The sequence below is a fragment of the Pleurodeles waltl genome, chromosome 3_1, assembly GCF_031143425.1.
Source record: "Pleurodeles waltl isolate 20211129_DDA chromosome 3_1, aPleWal1.hap1.20221129, whole genome shotgun sequence".
Taxonomy (NCBI): Eukaryota; Metazoa; Chordata; class Amphibia; order Caudata; family Salamandridae; genus Pleurodeles; species Pleurodeles waltl.
The window spans coordinates 724,443,400-724,465,482 of record NC_090440.1 but is presented as its reverse complement, the minus strand read 5'-3'; the positions used below and the strand labels follow the sequence as shown (position 1 = coordinate 724,465,482).

Here is a 22,083-nt window from a genome sequence, read left to right as displayed (position 1 = left end):
CCCTCTTCCTCTTTCTACCTCCTCTTTCAAACTCCCAAAAATGTTGGTTATTTCTTTCCTTGTTCCGTACCTCTTTTTTTCTTCTTCAGGCGTTTATTCTTTCACTATTTTTTCTCTTCCTTTCATCCTTTCTTTCTTTTTCATTTGCTCTTTCATTTGACTCAGTAAGCGTCCTTTCACTTTTTTAAAAAAAAAATTCTCCTTCCTTTCTTTTGGGTTTTTCTTATCTTTTATCTGTCACTTCGCGTTTTTGTATAAATCCCTCTTTTTCCCGTCTGTATGTGGAAGAGTCAAAGTCGTTTTCCCATTCTGTCTGTGAAAAATGTGTCAGTACATACATACCCTGGTTCTTTCGCTGCTTGTTTTTCTCATCGTCTTTTTTTTCTCTACTGTTCATTTTTCGCTTTATTTACACAATTCTTTATTTTTTCCTCTATCTTTCGTTCGTTAGCTTACTTCCCTTTTTTCTTTTGTCTCATGTTTGCTGTATTTCTCCTCTTAGGTGTGTTTTCATTTTCACATTCTTTTTTTCCCTTCTTTCTTTTAATTCTTTGTGACCCCTTCTCTTTCTTCCTTTTGTCTGTTGTATTCCTTTCGCTTCTCTTTTTCTGTCCCATCCACTTTCTCTCCTGAGGCCTAGTTATCAATGGAGCAACAGGTGCAGTGGCACTGGGGCACAAAGACCTATGGACCTCACTCAACTCTAATTACTGCTGTATTTTCCTTCTGAAATTGACAGGGCCTATGACACTTCTACTACGCTACTTGTCCTCTCCATCTTTACTTCAGACTCCCTCTTCCCTTTCACCTTCCAATACGTCCCAAATTATATTTTTCTTAGTGTTTTGAGCATTGCATTCTAATGCCAAAAGTTAATTTCTGATAAAGGTTTATATGGTAATTGTATATGTTTTAAGATAGTGGAACAAGGTAAATGAAAGTGCTTTCGTTAAATGCGGGGCCACTGGAATTATGGCAGGAAAAGACGAATTTATGAGGCAGGGTTGACTAATTTATGTGGCAAGAAAAGTCCAGTTATGAATTTACAATGCCAATAGTTCTAACTCAAGAAAATGTGAGACCTATTGCATGCAAATGCTTGTTTATTTTTGTAAATGTGCGGCAGGGATAGGACATGTTCAGTGAGCGTTCATCAACTCTTACAGAATGTTCCCCACTTGAGATTAAAGGCACCAAAAACGGACATTTGTTAACAGCGGGGAATAGCATCAGCTCAGGATTTCTCAGAGCTGTGTTCTGGTTAGTTTGTAATTGCCTGCTTGGCTGTCTATAGCCAGCCACATTGTGCTCCCTTACTAAGATCCTCGTGCCACCTTGCTGTAATCTCTCCCTCCGTGCTGGGGACATTCAGTGCACAATGGTACCTTTCACTTAGGGCAATAACGTGCTTATCTACTTACTTTATTACACCCCCTACGAAGAACCACAAACATGAGAAATAACAGCTCTCTGCAATGCTGCACTGGCGATTTATTCTAATATTATAATTTTTTTTTAAAACACAGAGGCCCATGAATGTGAGTGTGTGAATTTATGCTCTGTTTCAATTTCGGTGCGTTTTTGTAAATATATATTTTTCAACGTTGTTTACTTGAATCCTGTGCTTCTCCATGTCGCTGCCCCTTGTTGTTCCCGACTGCACACACCACACATACACAAAAAAACTGAGGGAAAAAGTACATGTGCATTTAGTAAAATATATATCTGACATCCTCCCGCTATGTTATACGTTTAATATTTTTAATAGAACAGTTGTGTTATTATGAGTCATTGCAATATTTTGGTTAACTTGGCTTGTGACCTTGTTGCATATTTCAGGTCTTTTGTAACCCTTGCTGTCCCTCCTCGACATTGCATGCAGTGTCTATTTGTCTAGTAATGTTGTTGTATGAGCAGATTCCATGTGAGCTCTGTTAGTCTATCAGTGTATTAATGTGTGCGTATTGGATTGGAATTGGATTTTTGTAGGGCTTATTGCCGCTGACGGAGGCTAAACTACTTTACTGGAAGTAACACGCTATTCTGGAACCCAAAGTGGGATAGTTAGTGGGGCTGTGTGAGTTCATGCAAATGGCTGGTGGGATGAAAATGTAGCCCAGAGAAGATAAGTTATTGCTTGATTGTAGGTATATAGTTTTAAAGACCAAGAGGTTCTGTTCTATGCAAGAAGGTGTGTGGCATTTGCAGGAATTCAATTAAGGAGACTAAGGTAGACAGGCAAGCGACTTCGAATACGGCAATGGGCTATAGCCGGTGAGAGGAGTCGCACGGAGGATGGATGTCATGAACAGGTAGGTCATTTGAAAGAAAAAAGGGGAAACCACTTACAGTTATTAATGAAGATCAGAGTTTTAGAATATGGTGGCAGGAGGTGTTTTGTGATTATATGCAATCTGAAGAAGTGAAACCGTAGAACAACTGCAGAAAGAAAATTATGATGACTTATTACCGTTTACAAAATTGCACATATTTAATAATTGACCACTGATGTTGTGCTGCATTCGTTTATTGATGCTATTGCATGTGATGGCTCTTTGTCTACCAATATTGTGCTGTGGATATATTGCATGTGCTATTTTTGTCATGAGTTCATAGTGCATTGTTTCAGACCAACACATAAGCTTATGTGTTTTAGAAATATAGTAACTCTGTTTATATTTTTAAGAGGGATGCTGTAAAAGCTGCCGAAAGAGAGATAGAAAATAAATATGTTAATACAATTCATAGAATGTCTGCGACACAAAAAAAAGTCCTTGTGCTTTATTAATTAATGTTCTGTTCGATATATTAACTGCTGAAAACATTATGTACCCCTGATGCTAAGGTCTGTTTTTTTCATTTATTTTTTTACTGTTTTTCCCAGAACTTTACCTTTAGGTCAAGGGCCCTTTCTTGGCTCCTGAACTTTAATGTTTTTCTTTTAAGCAGTACCTTCATTCGTGTTTAGAAAGACTCTACTCCTCACCAATGCCACTCATGGGGAACAATTTGAGCAATAACCTGTTTTTTGTGGCACCTTTATAATGCCATTCTGACAGCCACTCAGCATCGCACCAGCAGTGGCCCATTATTGGTCCGAATTCTTCACCACCAGTTGCATCAATGAAAATCTTTAAGGGCCTGATCACCACCTTGGCAGAGGTGATTCCTCCATCACAAACGTTATGGATATCCCGTCCACCATATTACAGGCTCCATAGGATATAATGGAACTTGTAATTCGGCAGACAGGATATCCGTCACGTTTGTGACTGAGTAATCCCTTCCACCAAGGTTGTAAACAGACCCTACCTGAGCTGCTGTTACCCACGGTTGCCTCTAAATCAGTGTCCCATTGAAGTTGGACAGGAAACCATGTATTGCTCCATGTTCTGTTTAACCCCAACCATTAGCCTGATACAGTGGTGTATTTTAGTGAAACCTTTTGAGAGGGCTGCAAGCCTCTTCATTAAAGCTGATATTACTCTGGGTGCAAGGTTCAGTTTACTCGGCAGCTGCTGTAGTTTCCATTTAGTGTGGGTTTCCACTTCACTGCTAGCTTCTGTGTGAGCAGCTTTAGCTCCACCCGTCTCTCACTCAGCAGTCTGTAGAACCCTTCTCTGAATCCAGTGCAATGCCCAAGAAGGTCAGGTTGGTCATTTGACTTGCTGTCGTGTGCCACTAGTGTCACACCTTGCATTTCACTACTGGGACAAATTGCTCAAGGAGCTTCTGGCACTAGTCTGAGCCTGGTCCACCTATGAATAAAAAGTTATCTAAGTAGTGGAGTTTTCCCCCTTCTGGGAGCAACTCGTTAAGCACCCACTGCAGGATGGTGCTAAAGGTTCCGAACAAGGAACATCAGATTGCACAGCCCATAGGTAGGCATTTGTGGAAGTAGCAGCCATTCCAGTTTAAAGCCTAGAAAATGGAAGCTATTGGAGCGTACTAGGAGTAATCGGAATGCAGACTCTATATCCGCTTTGGCCATCAGTGCAGCTTTTCCTGCTCTTCTCACAAGATTGGTTGTGTTGTCAAGAGTTGCATAGGTGACGAACATTGGTCCTGATGTAATCATCATTAATGGAGAACCCTTATGGATAAAACAGATGGTGGATCAATGTGAATTTCCCTGCCTTCTTTTAGGGAACTAACCCTAGTGTTGATACCATGAAATACTGGAGAGCTGGGTTCCAAAACAGGCCAGCAACATGACCTAGCTGAATTGTATTTGCTATTTTTTTTGCTCAGACACTTCACTCGCTTCTATGCTCTGTAATGCATTTTAGGTTCTTGTTGAAATGCTTACACTGCGGGCCCTTGTATGGTATCAGGAATCCCTCTTCAAACCCTCTTGCTAACAGTGTTGCATCCTCCCTCTTGTGGTGACTAAGTAAGTGTCGGATCCTGACTTTGTTAGTAGGTGTAGGTCTCCTGTGCCTGTTTTCTTCCCGCCCCAACACCTAGTTTGGATTCTTTCCTCACTACTGCTTCTTCTGTGTGTTGTTCTTGTCAAATGAGTCCTTCCACTTCTGACGTTCACTATTGGGGTGCACTCCTCTGCAGTTCCCACACATGTGCCTGAACTTACATGGTTGCCTCCACTTGCATTTGCCTTTGTCATACTTCCAGCAAATGACTGTAAAACCTCTGGCGCTTTTGTTCATGGGGTATTACTTCAACCCGCTGCCTTGCTTGGACCAGTCCTTCTTTGTTTTGCTGCCAGATGGGCAAAAGGGGTAAACGCTTCCTCCTATTTGGGGGGCATCACTCTTCCAGCTCACACCATGGGCTGCGCTCATCCTCTTCATTTGAGCGGTAGCACGCCAGTTAGTGTCGCTGCCCCCTGGCCAGCGCTGCTGTTCTGTTCTCCTCATGAGCTGCTCGCTGCGTGTGTTCTATGCTGCCAAGCTTCCTTTTTCCTTGTGCTCTGGTTGCAGTTTGTCATTGAATTCTCCTTCTCTGGCTGCCCCAAAGCCTCTCCATTGACAATAACGTTGCCATTCTCACTCAATTCCCCAAAGAGCTGCCACATTGCACTGATCCTGATCTTGAGGTGCTGACTACACCTACCACTGTGTTTGAGTTGATTTGCATTGGTAGCATCTGAACTGGTGATGGGCAAGAGGTGGGTGGGTCAGGTTCATCACAGACAACAACAACCATCACAGTCAGCCTTTACAATGCCTATTGACCTGTTGGTTCTTCCTTAACTGCGGGCTATGCCTGTCTGGCAGGCATTGCTTTCTTTGAAGAAGGCTGACCAAGCCCCAGCCTGCCTTTTCTTGTGCTACATAGCTTGCCCCAGAAGGAAACCTGGAAATGGGGGCGAAGCCCTCTCCCCTTGATTGTGTCCCCAGCCTCTGTCACACGTCAGCTATGGTCTAACCAGGGTCAGCTATCCCTTCTAGCCCACTCTTCTTCTCTGCTCTCCACTCTCCACCCACAGGGCCACATCTGCTGCCAGGCAGTAGTCTATACCTTGGAAATTTGCAGTGCACCAGTGATTATAGCAGATGTTTTGGGCTACTAGTAGATAGGGAGTGGAGTCCAGCATGGTGACAACCAGCCCCCAGGGTCATAAACACAATGTGTTGGCCACTATAGAAAGGGATATGAATTTTTACTTTACAGAACTATACCAGAACATTAACTTTCTGCAATTAGTTCTGCCCTTGACTATGGTCCCAGTATGGATGGTATAGCAGGAGTTATGATGAAATATGATGATTACATGGATAATTATGAATTTGTTGGGTAGTGAAGTGCAAGTTATGAGAGGGATTCTTTAACACACTGTTGATAAGTTGTACTTGGGTTTAGCCCTCTGATCAGGGGATGTCAAAAATGGTTTCTGGTCTGATTGTAGAACAAAGCAATATTTAGCAAGATGTATCCTGCTTAGAATGTGTCTTGAGTATTTGTAGATGGGATGGTTACAATCTGGCACTTTGAGTATCACGTTATTCTGGCTGTTCCTTGAATACATAATCGACTCCAAGTGATGGCTGCCGGGACAAAAAATGACTTTGACTGTATTTGTGTGCAGGCATGACACGGTCTTCTACACCAAGGCAGCACAGAGGTAGATGTGATAGTTTGAATTATGGCCTACCTAGAGGTTTAGAGAAGCAGATCCTCCTTACGTGAGCTTAGTTTCATGTATACGATGTTGGTGTTTGACTCATGGTGATGGCTTAAGAGGCCAAGTGTTGTACTGGGCTGGCTCTTTCCACCTCTTACATTTTCACACCAGCCAGTGTGACTAAATCTTTCTCCCAGTGCATTATGAGCCTATATGTTAGCCTTGGGTAAACTGAACATATTGTATCCTCCTTACTGAGCTACAGCCTTCCAAATGAAAAGAACACTTTGACAACCCTTGTCTGAGTGTGTGCCAAAAGAATTTCTTCAAAACCTTCTAAAGAGGATCAAAATATCAGTTACTTCTGTATCGCACTACCTGTGATAAGTCTATATAGAGCCATGGAAAAGGCCTTATTAAAAAATAGTACAACGTTTTGATGCGTTGGTTCTCACTTGTAATTACGTTCTGTATAAAGCTATTTGACCCACGCCCCCCAATTTAAGTCTTGTCTGCATGCTAGAAAACTGCAATATATATAAATGAATGACTAGGGCAAATGTTGACACTAAACTGATTGAGGTCACACTGGTCTACACAAGTCTTACCAGAAGCTGAAGCAGACCATTTGAATGGGTAGCCACATAAAAATTCTAAAGAGAATACTGCTAATCTCGTATGAGGTATTTGATCAGGCTTTCCAGTCTCCTGAGCCTCTTGTAAATATGATAACTGCCAGTATAATCTGCACACTTCTACACATCTGTCCTGTAAACTGTATGCATGTCTAAATTTTCCACCCCACACCATGTGCTGTAATTTTGAAATCTTTTGCCAGGAGTTGATATTTAAGCACCCCATAAACTCTAAACTAAGATCACTAAACCTCTGTCTAAAACTGTGTTCTTGGTAGCCTTTTGTGAACCGAACGGAAGGTACTGTTGTAGGAGGCTGGCCTGGTTTGTAGTGGGTACCCTAGATACTTACACCTTATACCTTATATATTTACCCATGGTTCTAATAATGTAGTGTATGTACATATGTGTATGTATTTGTGTGTATTTATGTGTGTTTGTGTGTGTATGTATATGTATATATATGTATGTATGTGTATATGTTGTTTCTGTGCTTGGCATGTTCGTGGGTCATTGCATGGGTCCTGGGTGGGTTGTTATATACTAGATATCTATGAATCCATGCTCTCATCTTATCACACTTATCTACCCATCATCATATGTCATTTCTCTATCAATCTATCCTCCTTTCCCACTCTGACTCATCCCAAATCCTTTCTACTACTTTTATCTCCTAAACAACTCTGCCTAACCTCTTCCCTCCGCTTCCACATCTAACTCAACAAACCTCACTCTACTACCATGACCTCCCACACAACCCTACTAAATTCTCCCTCATTTATCTTACCCTGCTACTATGCTATCCATAACCCTTCCCCACACTTCCCTCCTCCATCCCCCTTTACTCATCCCAAGCCTTTGGGTTGAGTAAATGAGGGATATACTCCCAATTAACACTTCTGGATTTCTTTCCTCCTCCACCCTCCATTACTCCAGTCAATCTAACTAACAAACTCTCATATCCGTGGCTCAAATTAACTCATAACAATACTAAAACTGTACTCCTATTTCCCGATACTAATCCATCACTAATTCTTGTTGGGTTCCAGAGTAGCATGCTACTCACTGAAAAGCGCTTCAACGCCTCGTCAGGGGTAGTAAGCGTTATATAATTACTATTACAATACAATACAGTGTGTACAGTATGAAACAAGCTGGTGGTGGTCTTAGGTGAACAAGGTGATGGGTCTGTAATTAACATAGATAGGCGGATTGCATTGTGTTTTTCGGAGTGTTGATTTGTTGTGTGCACTGAAGTAAAACATGTTTTTACAGATTATTTAAATTCCCCTTTTTTGGAAACAAATTAGCAGATTGGGAGAAAGGGTTAATCATGCAGCAGAATGCCAAATTCTCCAGAGATCAAGCCAATTAATCCACATCAGAAAATAATGGACTTTGGAAAGGTGCTGATGACATGCTCCTTCACCGTGTGACTGATCTAAAAATGTGATTTCTGCAGACCGTTATAGCCATTGTGAAAATGTTCTATCTGGGATGCTCAGCTACTCACAGCTCAGTTGGTTATGTGCCTCCTAGCGATATCTGCATGGAAGATTGAACTGCCAGGCCCAAGTTGGTACTACAACAGGGTTGACTTTACTTCTCAACATTCTGGGTGTGATAGCATAGAACTTAATTCTTAAGTGGGCCTATGTATGTGTGTGCTATCTTCAGTCAGTCCTGACTTTTTAGTTAAAAAAAATGTATTTGCAATGCGTGACTTGTAGGTGTGCTTTTCCAAAAAATAAGAAAGGGCCCTGCATGTTCCAGCATGCCCTCATATGTCCTATATATATGCTATTGGTCCATTGGCAGCGATTAATGTGTGCAATGATTTATAATAGTATTTAGTCTCTATTTCAGTTTGTGGTCAGTGTTCTACTAATAGTCAGTGGCTATCTGGACCCTTTAATTGAGTCCCACCAGACATGTTCCTGTCACTTACGCTGTCTGAAGTGGAGTCTTCCCTCCAGTAAGTTGATCCACATAGTTTCAGGACCGCGGAGAGACATAAAGAATGTAAACTGCTTATCTATTATTGATTGAATAGGCAATCATACAAGTATAGTTTGTGCTTGTAGGTCGAGCGTAAGCGTACAGCCTCTTGTATATGTTTAGTATAGTTCTGTGGGGTTAAAGCAATTTCATTTGTTCGTTTCAGTGTAATTTAAAATCCTTGCTTGCTAGTGGTCAGCCTTGCCTTTTTGTCCCTTATTTTTCTCTTTGGGAGCAGAACCTAGCTACTGTATAATTAAGCTTTGTTGTGTTTATCTGTTCTTTGGGGGACTTTTTTTTCTTGCTTTTCTGCTTGTGTTTGGCGAAGCTTCCCTTTTTCATTTGCAGAGCATTCTTGCTCTCAGCTAACATAACTATGTTGTTCCTGCTCACATTTCACATGCTTTACTTAATCTAATATCCTCTATGAGTGTTTGTTTTTTCCAGGATGTTGTTACTTATTTTTTTTAGCCAGCAGATTACTCTTGTTGCCCCTCCTTCATAACATGAACGTACAGCGTAAAACTTCTCACAAAATGGCACTGTGCTTTATTTATTAGCACCAGCACCCAAACGTCATCGAGGATGTGTGGAATTCAAGATTGCAGGGTGCAATACCTTACGTGGCCAAAAGAGGTCCCAAGAGATTCTTAGGGACAGCCTGTGATACTGCACCCTTTCCCTGCTTTGTGCACATTAGAACAGTAATAGTTGCAGGTTTTTTTTCAGACAGCACATTAAGAGTGTAAAAGTGTTAACATAACCATGCTCTTCCTGATTACATTTCACATGCTTTACTTAATCTCATAGTTTTTTAGTCCACACTGTTCAAAGCATTCCCACTGTAATTAACACTCCATCAACAGATGTCTCGAATGTGGCGTAGCACCAAAGCTTCTCCATTTGTAACTGGGGGAACCATGTTCGAGTTTCGGCATCAGTTCACCATCCTATGATTCTGGCCAATTCACTTAATCTCCCTGTACCCCCAAAATATTAATCTGCACTTGTGTAATATAATTGGTGCTCCTGTAAAGCACTTTGATACCTGCTGGTCGAGTTCACGCTATACAAAACTGCAAAATATCAGCAGTGATTTTGGAGAAGATTTTAAACCATAAGTCGTCCAGCACAAATAATTCACATCGATGCTGAGCTTGAAGTCAATTTAAAATGTATACCCTGTCATCCTTTGTGGCATGGAAAGGTGCTTTCAGTCGGGTATGGTGCTCTGTCTGTCGGATTTCACCAGGAACTTTTCCACACAGGCAAAAACGCATCCACACTCTCTCCCTCTGTTTGGAAAGACTTCAAAAATGTTGGTCACTTCACAAAGTAATGTGCTTTATCCCATTTACTACACATACAAATCCACATTCCTCTCTTTCCGCTGTCCCTTACGCCCTTCTCATGCTCCTTGCTTACCATGTAATAGTATGTTTCATTCACTGAAAGCTTGGGATGAAAAAGTGTGTTAACATAGATTAGGGCTAGGCATGTTGATTAAAAGCTGCCCCTTCAGTTCCAACTTCTTAGTAAGAGCAGCGAGGTGTCAGCCATCATGGCTCAATTGTGCCCCATGTAGAGCTCCACACCTGTCGTAAACTCTTTAGCGAACACTTTTCAGGATAAGAACCGTCTTCACAAGATATTCTCTACCAGCTAATGACAACTGCAGCCTAATCCACGTCTCTACTTGTGCTGCCACATTGATCATATTTTTGCCCTAGTTCTCCCCTGGGGCATCTTAAGGATTTAAGGGGCCCTAGGCCAAACATATTTTGGGCTCCCCCTTTTCATAACAAATTAGAATTTATAATCCAGTTCCATTTCTTTAACACCCTCTTTGGCCAGGTCTCTGACAATGCGCAGGCACACCTGTCCAAATTCTTAATGTGTTTAAATCTAATATTCTGGAATAGTGATGTGTGTTTTCAATACTTGTAATAAAGCAGCAGCTCACTAATATGACTGCAAATAACCTACTTGACAACCACGGATTTCTCATATGTAAGGTTCTGTTTTGGTCTTAAAGAACCTTTTTATGGATGCTGCATGAAACAAACATTTCTCAGAAAATGTCAGTAACAGTCCCTCACACATCACCCACATTAAAAATAAGCTAAAAGAAAACAGTACTAAAAACAATATAAGAAATGTTAAAGGTCCTCAGGGCGAGATTCTCTGCAGTAAATGTTATATGCAGGGGCATTGGAATTATGTGGCAGAGAGGACCAAATTATGTGAAAGGGTCGACCAATTTACGTGGCAAGAAAAGTCCAGTTATGCATTTGCAACGCCAATAGCTATAACTCAAGCAAATGCAAGACCTATTGCACTGCAAATGCTTGTTAGGCTTGCTACAGACAAAAAAAAGTAGGCTTTAGTTTCATTTGGTGTTTATGGTTTGCCACTGCTTGAATTGACTGTCCTCCATGTTATTTCTTAGTGTGTTAAATTATCCCATTTGTGTGGCCATTGGTTATAATGCTCAGTAGAACTTTTATTTTTTCAAGACTGAATAAGCCAGTTAGTGTGCATTCTGTGATGACTTTACTGACCTGACATTTTGCTGGCTGGTTTGTTTTTGTTTGTGTGTCCCGTTGATCTTTATGGCTTGCTATTGCTAGTTAATTTGTTTGGCTTTGCTTTCTTGAAAATACTGGCTGCTTATCAAAGTATCTTCCTTGCAATATTTTGTTGTTTAGGCATATTAAGTTCACCGCTTACACGACAAACCTCATCTTCTGCCTCATTTTTATAACACTTTTTTGAGGATACAACCTAAATCTGCTTTTTCAGCCTGTCCAACAAAAGGTTGCTACGCCCAGCTCTAATATTATTGTAGCCCAAGGGGATTGTTTCATTGTGGTACTTTTGTTCAGGTCAAATGGCAGCAACTCACACTGTTGCTCGACTATTACACTTGCGCTGACAAAAGCCAGACCTATTACCTTTGACACTGAATTTTACAAAAAGTGAGAGTATTGACTTTGTGATCCTTGTTTTTTGATAGATGGTATGACACTTCTGGTTTCTGTTAGCATTTTAAGCTAAGGAACGTTGAAAATCCATGACCCTTGCTTAGTAAAGGTTTCTGTAATGCTTCTGGAAAGATTTAAATGAAATGTGACAACGGTCCCTTGTTTTTCTCTTAGACAAAAAAAAGGAAGAAAAGAAAGATACATTTTTGGAAAAGCTTGCAACTCAGATTGTAAAAAATCTCCAAGTCAAAATAACAAGCATCCATGTCCGATTTGAAGATGATGTAAGTAACTTAATACGTTTTCTAGACTTAGTAGTAGTATTATTATTATAGACATTGTTATTATAGGCATTAATATAAACTTATTATTATATCATAGACTTAGGCCTTTGCCTTTATGGGTTCAGCTGCCATCCTATTTTGGCACCATAGTATCCAAAATGCTTTCTGATATTAAGTAGGAGCACTAACTTAATACTGACCGGTCTCAAAGAATACAAAATTGCTTTTTACTTGGAATGTATGGAAGATGTAGTTAGAAGAATATAGGATTGCCCAAAAAAATATACACCTCTGAACCAATAGCAACAAATGAGATTAAAGACATATTTAAGTTAATTCTCAACGTATTTCGGTTTGTAGCAATTGCTACTATCTTGAATCAAGTTGTACTGTGTTGTATTGTAGAATGTTGTTTTCCCTGGTGCATTTATTCTGTGCTTAGCAACGGTGCGCTTCCACGTTTGGAATCCGGATTGTGGATTGACAGAGGCTGAGAAGTTAACAGCTGCTGAGGATCACTGTCTGCCAGGGGTGATTGGATGTACCTCATAAATATTGCTACATATGTGTACCGTGTCCTGAGTCCCAAAAGTGGGATGAGGATGGGATGCTGGGAGGAAAGACACCATCCGCAAGAAGGAGGTTACTATTCACACGAGCATTGTCTCTGATTGCGACCCCTGGCAAGAGTTGTTGTTATAGTGGTTGCGACCAACATTTGGACTATGGGCATGTATGGACTTTTTACATCGACTTGTTAAAGCTATTCAGGGTTCCATATTAGAGCGACTGCAGTTGGTGTGAAGAGTCACAGTGGTGACAGCTACTAAATCAAGAGTAATCTGGAGAGTAGTTGACCAAAGACAGAGATTCAGAAAATGTAAGTGATCTTCTGTTTACAGTATCAGTAAGGTGTGAGTTTGATGGGAGGAGTCAGGGGCATTCAACGGGCCTCATAGTGTGATAAGTAAACAGCTTACCAATTGTGTACACATTGAAATCTGCAGAGATGTGCTCGAGGACCATTGCACAGAGATAAAAGCGTTCCGACGCGTAATTGTATTCACTTGACTACGAAGGAGGAGAGTTTGAGAGCCATTGCATGGAGAAGGAGGAAACGAGGAGACTTTTAGGTGCTGGACTTTCATCCCTGACGTGCGTTAGGGTGAAACGTAGGTGCCCAAGTACTGCGCATCACATTGAAGTTTGTGTATGCCAAAAGTGTGTGTCTTTGAGCGTATCTGAGATAACTCAGCTAAACACGAGACTTGCAGTGTCTGTGCATCGTGGAATTCTTCTGGTGATCACGAGCAGAAAGAGAAAACGCACATACCAGGAATTAATACTGATGTGCACAGCATTACAATAACACGGTTAGATTTTGGGTATGAATCAGTCTGCAACATCGCTGATGCAAAAACCTTGAGAGTGACACACATATTTTATGTGTCACACCAATGGGCACTGCTTGGAAATTTTTGAAAGTGTGCAGTCTGAGATAACCTCACTGATGCACACAGTTTGGGAGTAAAAAAAAAAAAAAAAAAAGGCCTGGATGGGCAATAAGAGTCACGCTGATGTGCACAGCTTGGTGTAGTACCATAAGATACTGATAGAGTGGTGCACGGCAGTTGGTATTTAAAGTAGGAGTGCAAACATTAAATGTATCAATGTCAATGTACAGAATTTGTGAATTACTTTGAGGCATCAGTCTCTTATGAGAATGATCATAGGGTTATTATGATCTTGTATTGGCTTGAATGCACATATGTTCTGTCAGTGACACAATAATATTTTTATCTGGGTGAAAGTTTTGCGCATGCACGCTGCTGCACTGTGTGCGTGGAGGGATAGATCAGGCATGTCATGCCAAAACATATCTGCACCTCCTACATTCTTACATGATCATGGGAAGCCTTGCATGGCATGGGAAGACTGGAAAGAATCCTTTGAAACTTACTTTGATGCCATAGGGGTGATGTATTTGCTGCAAAAAGGAAGCTGGATATCCTTAAACACAGTCTAGGGGTAGAAGGAAGAAAGGTACTAAAACATTGCCTAGGCCTGAAATAGAAGCAAGAATGAGAGAGAGCGAGACATCCTGGATCTGACACAGAGGAAGAGGATGTGCCTCAAAGTGTACTGAGAGCCTTAGAATTACAGGAAATAAATAAGTATTGTGGTTGAAAGACACAATTTTTTTTCCTGAACTCCGAAACAAGGAGAATAAGTAAAAAGATAAGTAGCTGTTTTGCGAAGGGTATCAGTCACCTGCAGATTCAGAGATCTCGGAGATGAAAGAATAAGGAACCAAATAATCAACAGGATGAACAATTTTAAGAATCAAGAAAACTTGTTAGGTTTAAAGGATTCTACTTTAGACAAAACAATTGATGTGGCCAGTGTAGGAGGCTGGCCTGGCTTATAGTGGGTACCTTGTGGTACTTACACCCTGTGCCAGGTCCAGTTATCCCTTAGTAGGATAGAGGTGTTTCTAGCAGCGTAGGCTGATAGAAGGTAGCTATGGCAAAGCCACTTGGGCTGAACTAGGATACATGCAAAGCTCCTACTGTACCACTTATATCTTATAGCACAATATCATAAGAAAACTCACTACTCAGTTACTACAAATAAAGGTACTTTATTTTAGTGACAATATGCCAAAAGTATCTCAGAGAATACCCTCATTTAGGAGGTAAGTAATATACACAAGTTATATGTACACAAACCTAAAACAGGTAAGTAACAGTAAGAAAAGTAGTGCAAACAATGTAGAATCACAATAGGATGCAATAGGTGAACATAGGTCTGGGGGCAACACAAACCATATACTCCAAAAGTGGAATGCGAATCACGAATGGACCCCAGCCCTATGGGAGCTTGTAGAGGGTTGCTGGGACTGTAAGAAAACAGTCAGGGTGTTCAAGGTACCCCACCCCAAGACCTTGAAAAGTAGGAGTAAAGTTCCCCTACTACCCCAAAAGGACACAAAAGTCGCGATAGGCGGATTCTGCAAGAACCACAAACACCAGCAAAGCACTGAAGATGGATTTCTGGACCTGAGGACCTGCAAGGCAAGGGGACCAAGTCCAAGAGTTGCGAGAGTGTCCAAGGTGGGGGCAGGAGCCCAGGAAACCCCGGATGAAGGTGCAAGACGGCTGCCTCCGGGTGGAAGAAGCCAAAAATTCTGCAACAACAAAAAGGGCTAGGAACTTCTCCTTTAGATGGAAGATGTCCCACGGCGTGCTGGATGTTGCAGAAGTGTTTCCCCACAGAAATACCGCAAACTAGCCTTGCTAGCTGCAAGGGCTCGCAGTAGAGGCTTTTGGGTGCTGCTGGGGACTAGGAAGGACCAGGATGTCGCCCCTTGGAGGAGGAGACAGAGGGGGTGCTCAGCAACTCAGAGAGCCCCCACAGATGCAGGCAGCACCCGCAGAAGTACCGGAGCAGGCACTTAGAAGATTGGTGTAACCGGAGTCACAAAAGGAGGGTCCCACGACATCGGAGTCCAACTCAGAGAGTTGAGCACTGCAGGATGGAGTGCTGGGGACCCAGGCTAGGCTGTGCCCAAAGGAATCCTTGGAGAAGTGCACAGAAGCCGGAGCAGCTGCAAATCACGCAGTACACAGGTTTGCAGTCTAGCGTGGGGAGGCAAGGACTTAACTCCACCAAACCTGGACTGAAGGATCACTGGACTGTGGGGGTCACTTGGATCTAGCTCCTGTGTTCCAGGGACCACGCTCGTCAGGATGAGAGGGGACCCAGAGGATCAGTGATGCAGTCTTTTGGTGCCTGCATTAGCAGGGGGAAGATTCCGTCGACCCACAGGAGATTTCTTCTTGGCTTCCAGTGTAGGGTGAAGGCAGACAGCCCCCAGAGCATGCATCACCAGGAAACAGTTGAGAAAGCCGGCAGGATGAGGCGCTACAATGTTGCTGGTAGTCGTCATGCTACTTTGTGGCAGTTTTGCAGGCATCCTGGAGCAGTCAGCGGTCGATCCTTGGCAGAAGTCGAAGAGGAAAGTGCAGAGGAACTCTGGTGAGCTCTTGCATTTGTTATCTGAAGGATACCCCAGAGGAGAGACCCTATGTAGCCAGAAAAAGAGATTTGGCTACCAAGAAAGGAAGATTGGCTACCAAGAGATGTAAGAGCCTATCAGAGGGGGTCTCTAATGTCACCTGCTGGCACTGGCCACTCAGAGCAGTCCAGTGTGCCCCCAACACCTCTGAATCCAAGATGGCAGAGGTCTGGGACACACTGGAGGAGCTCTGGGCACCACCCCTGGGAGGTACTGGTCAGGGGAGTGGTCACTCCCCTTTCGTTTGTCCAGTTTCGCGCCAGAGCAGGGCTGGGGGATCCCTGAACCAGTGTAGACCGGCTTATGCAGAGATGGGCACCATATGTGCCCATCAAAGCATTTCCAGAGGCTGGGGGAGGCTACTCCTCCCCAGCCCTTCACACCTATTTCCAAAGGGAGAGGGTGTAACACCCTCTCTCAGAGGAAATCCTTTGTTCTGCATTCCTGGGCCTGGGCTGCCCAGACCCCAGGAGGGCAGAATCCTGTCTGAGGGGTTGACAGCAGCTGCAGTGGAAACCCCGGAAAGGCAGTTTGGCAGTACCCGGGTTCTGTGCTAGAGACCCGGGGGATCATGGAATTGTCCTCCCAATACCAGAATGGTATTGGGGTGACAATTCCATGATCTTACATGTTACATGGCCATGTTCGGAGTTACCATTGTGATGCTATACATAGGTAGTGACCTATGTATAGTGCACACATGTAATGGTGTCTCCGCACTCACAAAGCTCGGGGAATTTGCCCTGAACAATGTGAGGGTGGCTAGTGCCAGGGTGCCCACACACTAAGTAACTTCACACCCAACCTTCACCAAGGGAGGGTTAGACATATAGGTGACTTATAAGTTACTTATATGTAGTGAAAAATGCCTGTGAAATACGTGGACGTTATTTCACTCAGGCTGCAGTGGCAGGCCTGTGTAAAAATTGTCTGAGCTCCCTATGGGTGGCAAAAGAAACGCTGCAGCCCATAGGGATCTCCTGGAACCCCAATACCCTAGGTACCTAAGTACCATATACAAGGGGATTATATGGATGTACCAGTGTGCCAATGAGAATTGGTAAATTTAGTCACTAGCCTGCAGTGACACATTTAAGAAGCAGAGAGAGCATAAACACTGAGGTTCTGGTTAGCAGAGCCTCAGTGATAGTTAGGCACCACACAGGGAACACGTACAGGGCACATACTATGAGCACTGGAGTCCTGCCTGGCAGGATTCCAGTGACACAAGGGCAAAAACAAACATACATACAGTGAAAATGGGGGTAACATGCCAGGCAAGATGGTACTTTTCTACAGCCAGACATAAGGAAACAAGTTTCAGTGCATCAAGGAGTTCAGGGCTAAATGTAATTATGATTCTGATAAAGAGTATGATATAAATGCAGTAAACAAGTGCACGAAAGAAAATGCGGCAGGAAAGATGTGGGAAAGAAAGTGTTACAGGCGTGGAAGTCCTAAGCACACAGCTGAGATGGATAACTGTCCCACCGCCAACAGTATACTTCTGATGGATACAACTACCTGTGGATTCCTCACCTGATGAATACTCCCATGGCGCCAGCATTTGACGGAAATCTTCTTACTAGTCTCTGCACGTCGACGAGGACGTCACTCTAGCCCACGCGACGCCGTCTGACGTCATACAGGCAATAAGAAGTCCTCGCCGACGTGCCGATGACAGTTCCCTTTTTTCCGTGCATTCGAAACGGTTATCTTCGAGGGAGTTACTGTTACCTTCGTGGTTACAGTGTATTGTCTGCTGCGTAGTCTTCTCTGCGGTAACAATGTCTCAGAGGAAGTCGGGTTTCAAGCCCTGTCGAGAGTGTGGGGGCAAGATGTCAGTTACAGATCCTCACTCCGACTGTCTATGGTGTTTGAGCTCCGACCACGACGTCTCGACTTGCGATTCATGTCAACACATGAATCCGAAGGCCCTCAAAGAGCGCGAGGCCAAGTTATTCATGGCAAAGTCAAAGAAGAAGGAGAAACATCATAAGAAGTCTTCTTCGCCAAGGTCTCACCGGCGTCATCGAGACTCCCGGCGCCGTAGAGACTCACGACGCCACTCCAGCAAGGAGTCTCGTTCGAGGTCACCTTCGGCTCGGCGTCGGAGGACTTGGGAGGTCAGCCCCACGGTCACGCCGCATCCATCGACGCCGTTGCCCTCTCCGGCGTCACCGACTTCACCTGGTCAGGCGTCAGTGATTGAGGTGGTGCAGCCTCTTGTGTTTTCTCCGGCGTCGCAGACGTCGAGGCCGGCGTCGGGGTCGCCCTCGATCCAGGCACCCCAGTATCCGGCTTTTCCCACTCCTGGAGCCGATAGTACCGCGTTTCTTAATGCGATGTATACCATCTTTCAGCAGATGGCTCCAGGAGCTGCTCCGGCTGGTCCTTCGGGGCCCTTGGCCTTTTCGTTGGGTGATCCTGCGCCTCTTCGGCCGGCACCCTTTATGCCCTTTCTCCCTTTTGGGAATGTGGGCTCGGCGCCGGTGCCGGCGTCGGTGGCCGCTCCGGTGGCTTCGGATGTTTCGGCCCGGAGGTTGCCCCTCCGTCGAAGTCAGGATTTTGCCCTGTGACTCCGGTTGGTCCATCGGCTCCTGCCTCGGCGCCGAAGCTGCCTGTGGCGCCGGACGCGGCGTCAGATGCTTCTGGAGATCGGCGCCGTTCTTCGACGTCGGCGGAGGCCATGTCGACTCCGCGTATCGAGGAGAGACTTCATTCGAGGAGGCGTGCTCTCCGTCTTTTAGAAGAGCAAGAGTACCAGCGAGTCCTAGAGGAGGGAGAGATTGAGGACTCTGGAGACGGACTGCATGGTCTGGATACAGCCAGTGGGCTGGACACTTCCCCTGAGTGGGACCTTTCATCTCCAGGGGAATATACGGAGGAGGCTGCTTCCTTTCATGCTGTGGTGAGGAAGGCAGCAAGCTTTTTGGACCTGCCTTTGCCGGTGGCAGAGGCAAAGCAGAATTTGCTGACAGAGGTATTGCATCCGGCCTCTGCTGCAGCTGAGCCTCTCTTGCCATTTAATGAGGCTTTGCTGGATCCGGTGTTGGAGGTGTGGAAGAAGCCGGTGTCTTCCTCGGCCGTTCATAGGGCTGTGGCCAGGAGGTATCGAGCTGCACCATCTGACCCTGGCTTTCTCTCTAGACACCCTACGCCGGAGAGCTTGGTGGTGCAAGCCTCCTGTTCCTCAAAGTCAGCGCCTGGTTCCTTCCCGACGGTGCCTGGAGACAGAGACTCCAAGAAACTGGATGCGCAGTCCAAGAAAATATTTTCGTCATGCAGTTTGGCGTTGAAGGCCACCAACGCCACGTGCATTCTGGGGAGGTACATCCATGCGCTGATGGATGATATTTCGTCTTCATTCACGGAGCTTCCCCAGGGTCTTTTGGATGTGGTCTCGGACGCCCAGGCTGCCGCGACCCAGATTATCCAGTCTGGGCTGGACACGACCGACTCGGTGGCCAGGGCGATGGGCACGGCTGTGGTGGCAAGAAGACAGGCCTGGCTCCGAAACTCAGGGTTCTCTGCGGATGTGCAGTCGACCCTGCTGGACCTCCCGTTTGATGGGGACAGACTGTTTGGAGCCAAGGCAGATTCAGCCTTGGAACGATTTAAGGAGAGCAGAGCCACAGCCAAATCGTTAGGACTGCAAGCTCCTTCTTCCTCTGCCTCTTCTAGAATTTTCAGGAGGTTTCGGGGATTTGGGCGTGGCTCTTATTCCTCTTCCTTTCGGGGGAGGTTCCAGCAACCCGCCTCTTCCCTCCCCTATAGGTCATTTAGAGGGAGGGGGAGGGGTGGGGTCCGTACCAGAGGAGCCTCTCAACAGCACTCTGCCTCTTCCTCGTCCTCTGGAGGGGTGCAGCAGGGGAAGCAGCCTTAGGCTTCCACCGTTTCCCACTCACTCCTCTCCTGTAGGGGGAAGATTACAGCGTTTTCTCCACAAGTGGAAGTCTATCACAACGGACACTTGGGTTCTCGGCATTGTGGGAAAAGGCTACGCCCTTCCCTTTCGGGAGTTCCCGCCCCTCATCCCGCCCCGCCCATCTTATTGTTCAGAAGAACACCTCCTGTTGCTAGAACAGGAGGTTCAAGTCCTCCTTTCAAAGGGCGCGGTAGAGTTGGTCCCAGAGCAGGAAAAGGGTCGAGGTTGTTACTCAAGATACTTCCTGATTCCCAAAAAGGATGGTCAGTTGAGACCAATCCTGGATCTGAGGATCTTGAATTGGTTCCTCAAACAGGAAAAGTTCAAGATGCTGACCCTAGCACAGGTGCTTTTGGCGTTGAACAAGGAAGATTGGATGGTGTCTGTCGACTTGCAGGATGCTTACTTTCATATCCCGATACTCAAGTCGCACAGGAAGTATCTCCGGTTTGTGGTAGGGTCGCAGCACTATCAGTTTGCGGTCCTCCCGTTTGGTCTTACTTCAGCACCTCGAGTCTTCACAAAGGTGATGTCAGTGGTTGCGGCGGAGCTCAGAAGGAGGGGGATAGCAGTATTCCCTTACTTGGACGACTGGTTGATCAAAGCCAAGTCCCCGGAGCTTGTGTCGCATCATCTGCAGTCAACAACCCAGTTGTTGTTCGACCTGGGCTTTTCGGTGAACGTGCCCAAATCTCACCTGGAGCCCTCTCAGCGCCTCCTGTTCATAGGGGCAGTACTGGATACAACATTGAGTCGAGCCTTTCCTCCGCCTCAGCGGATTCAAGATATTCAGGAATTGGTTCCAATGTTTCGAAATGGAGCGGTAGTTCCAGTCCTCAAGGTCCTTCGTCTGCTCGGTCTGTTCGCCTCCTGCATTCTGTTGGTCACGCATGCTCGCTGGCACATGAGGGCTCTTCAGTGGTGCCTCCGAAGGCAGTGGTCTCAACACAAGGGAGATTTAGAAGGTACTGTCAAGATCTCCAGAGATGCTGCTGTGGAATTGAAGTGGTGGATTGCGGGCAACAATCTTTCACAGGGGAAGCCGTTCGCGCAGTCGCCACCAGTGGCCACGGTAATAACGGATGCCTCCACCCTAGGATGGGGAGCTCATCTGGGGGATCTGGAGATCAAAGGGCTTTGGTCTCCAGAGGAACAGGTGTTTCATATCAATCTGTTGGAGTTACGGGCTGTACGTTTGGCTCTCAAGGCCTTCCTCCCATCCCTTCGTGGTCAGTCGGTACAGGTCCTGACGGACAATACTACCACGATGTGGTACATAAACAAACAGGGAGGAGTAGGGTCGTACCTTCTCTGCAGAGAAGCTCTTCGGCTATGGTCCTGGGCAAAGGACCATCAGATTTGCTTGGTGGCAAATCATCTGGCCGGGGTCTTGAATGTACGTGCGGACAGTCTCAGTCGCCAATTCTCGGCAGACCACGAGTGGCGTCTCCATCCAGATCAAGTCTGTTTAATCTTCCAGATGTGGGGGTTTCCTCGGATAGATCTGTTTGCCACTCGGGAGAACGCGCATTGCCCGTTATTCTGCAGCCTCCAGTATCCGATGCAGGGAGCGTTGGGGGACGCGTTTCAGATAACCTGGTGCGACCAGTTGCTTTACGCGTTTCCCCCCATACCCTTGATTCCTCGAGTGTTGAGGAAAATTCGCCAAGACCGGGCCCAAGTCATCTTAATAGCTCCGGATTGGCCAAGGAGGGTATGGTACTCCGACCTTCTCCAACTCTCACTGTGCCCTCCGCTCCGTCTCCCTCTCAGGGCAGACCTCCTCTCGCAGTCGCAGGGGCAGGTTTTACACCCCAACCTCCAGAGTCTGCACCTACATGCTTGGAGATTGAACGGGGCAACCTGAGTTCCTTCTCTCTCCCGCCTGATGTAGTGGATGTTATCTTAGCGGCCAGGCGACACTCCACTAAATCTATCTACGCTAATAGGTGGTCTAAATTTGTTATGTGGTGTGGAGAGAGACAGATTGATCCCTTACATGCTCATCTGTCACATGTTTTGTCTTTTGCACTGTCTCTAGCGCAGAAAGGTTGTGCAGTAGCTACCATTAAGGGTTATTTGTCGGCCTTG

The 22,083-nt window shown here is 45.1% G+C and overlaps 1 protein-coding gene across 1 annotated transcript in view; it reads left to right on the top strand.

Annotated features, from left to right (window-relative positions):
- Positions 1 to 22,083, top strand: part of LOC138284568 (intermembrane lipid transfer protein VPS13C-like) — a 953,192-nt gene that overhangs the window by 341,310 nt on the left and 589,799 nt on the right. Inside the window, exon 6 of the mRNA XM_069223471.1 lies at positions 11,877 to 11,986. Coding sequence (XP_069079572.1) covers positions 11,877 to 11,986 — 110 coding nt within the window. The remainder of the gene's footprint in view (positions 1 to 11,876; positions 11,987 to 22,083) is intronic.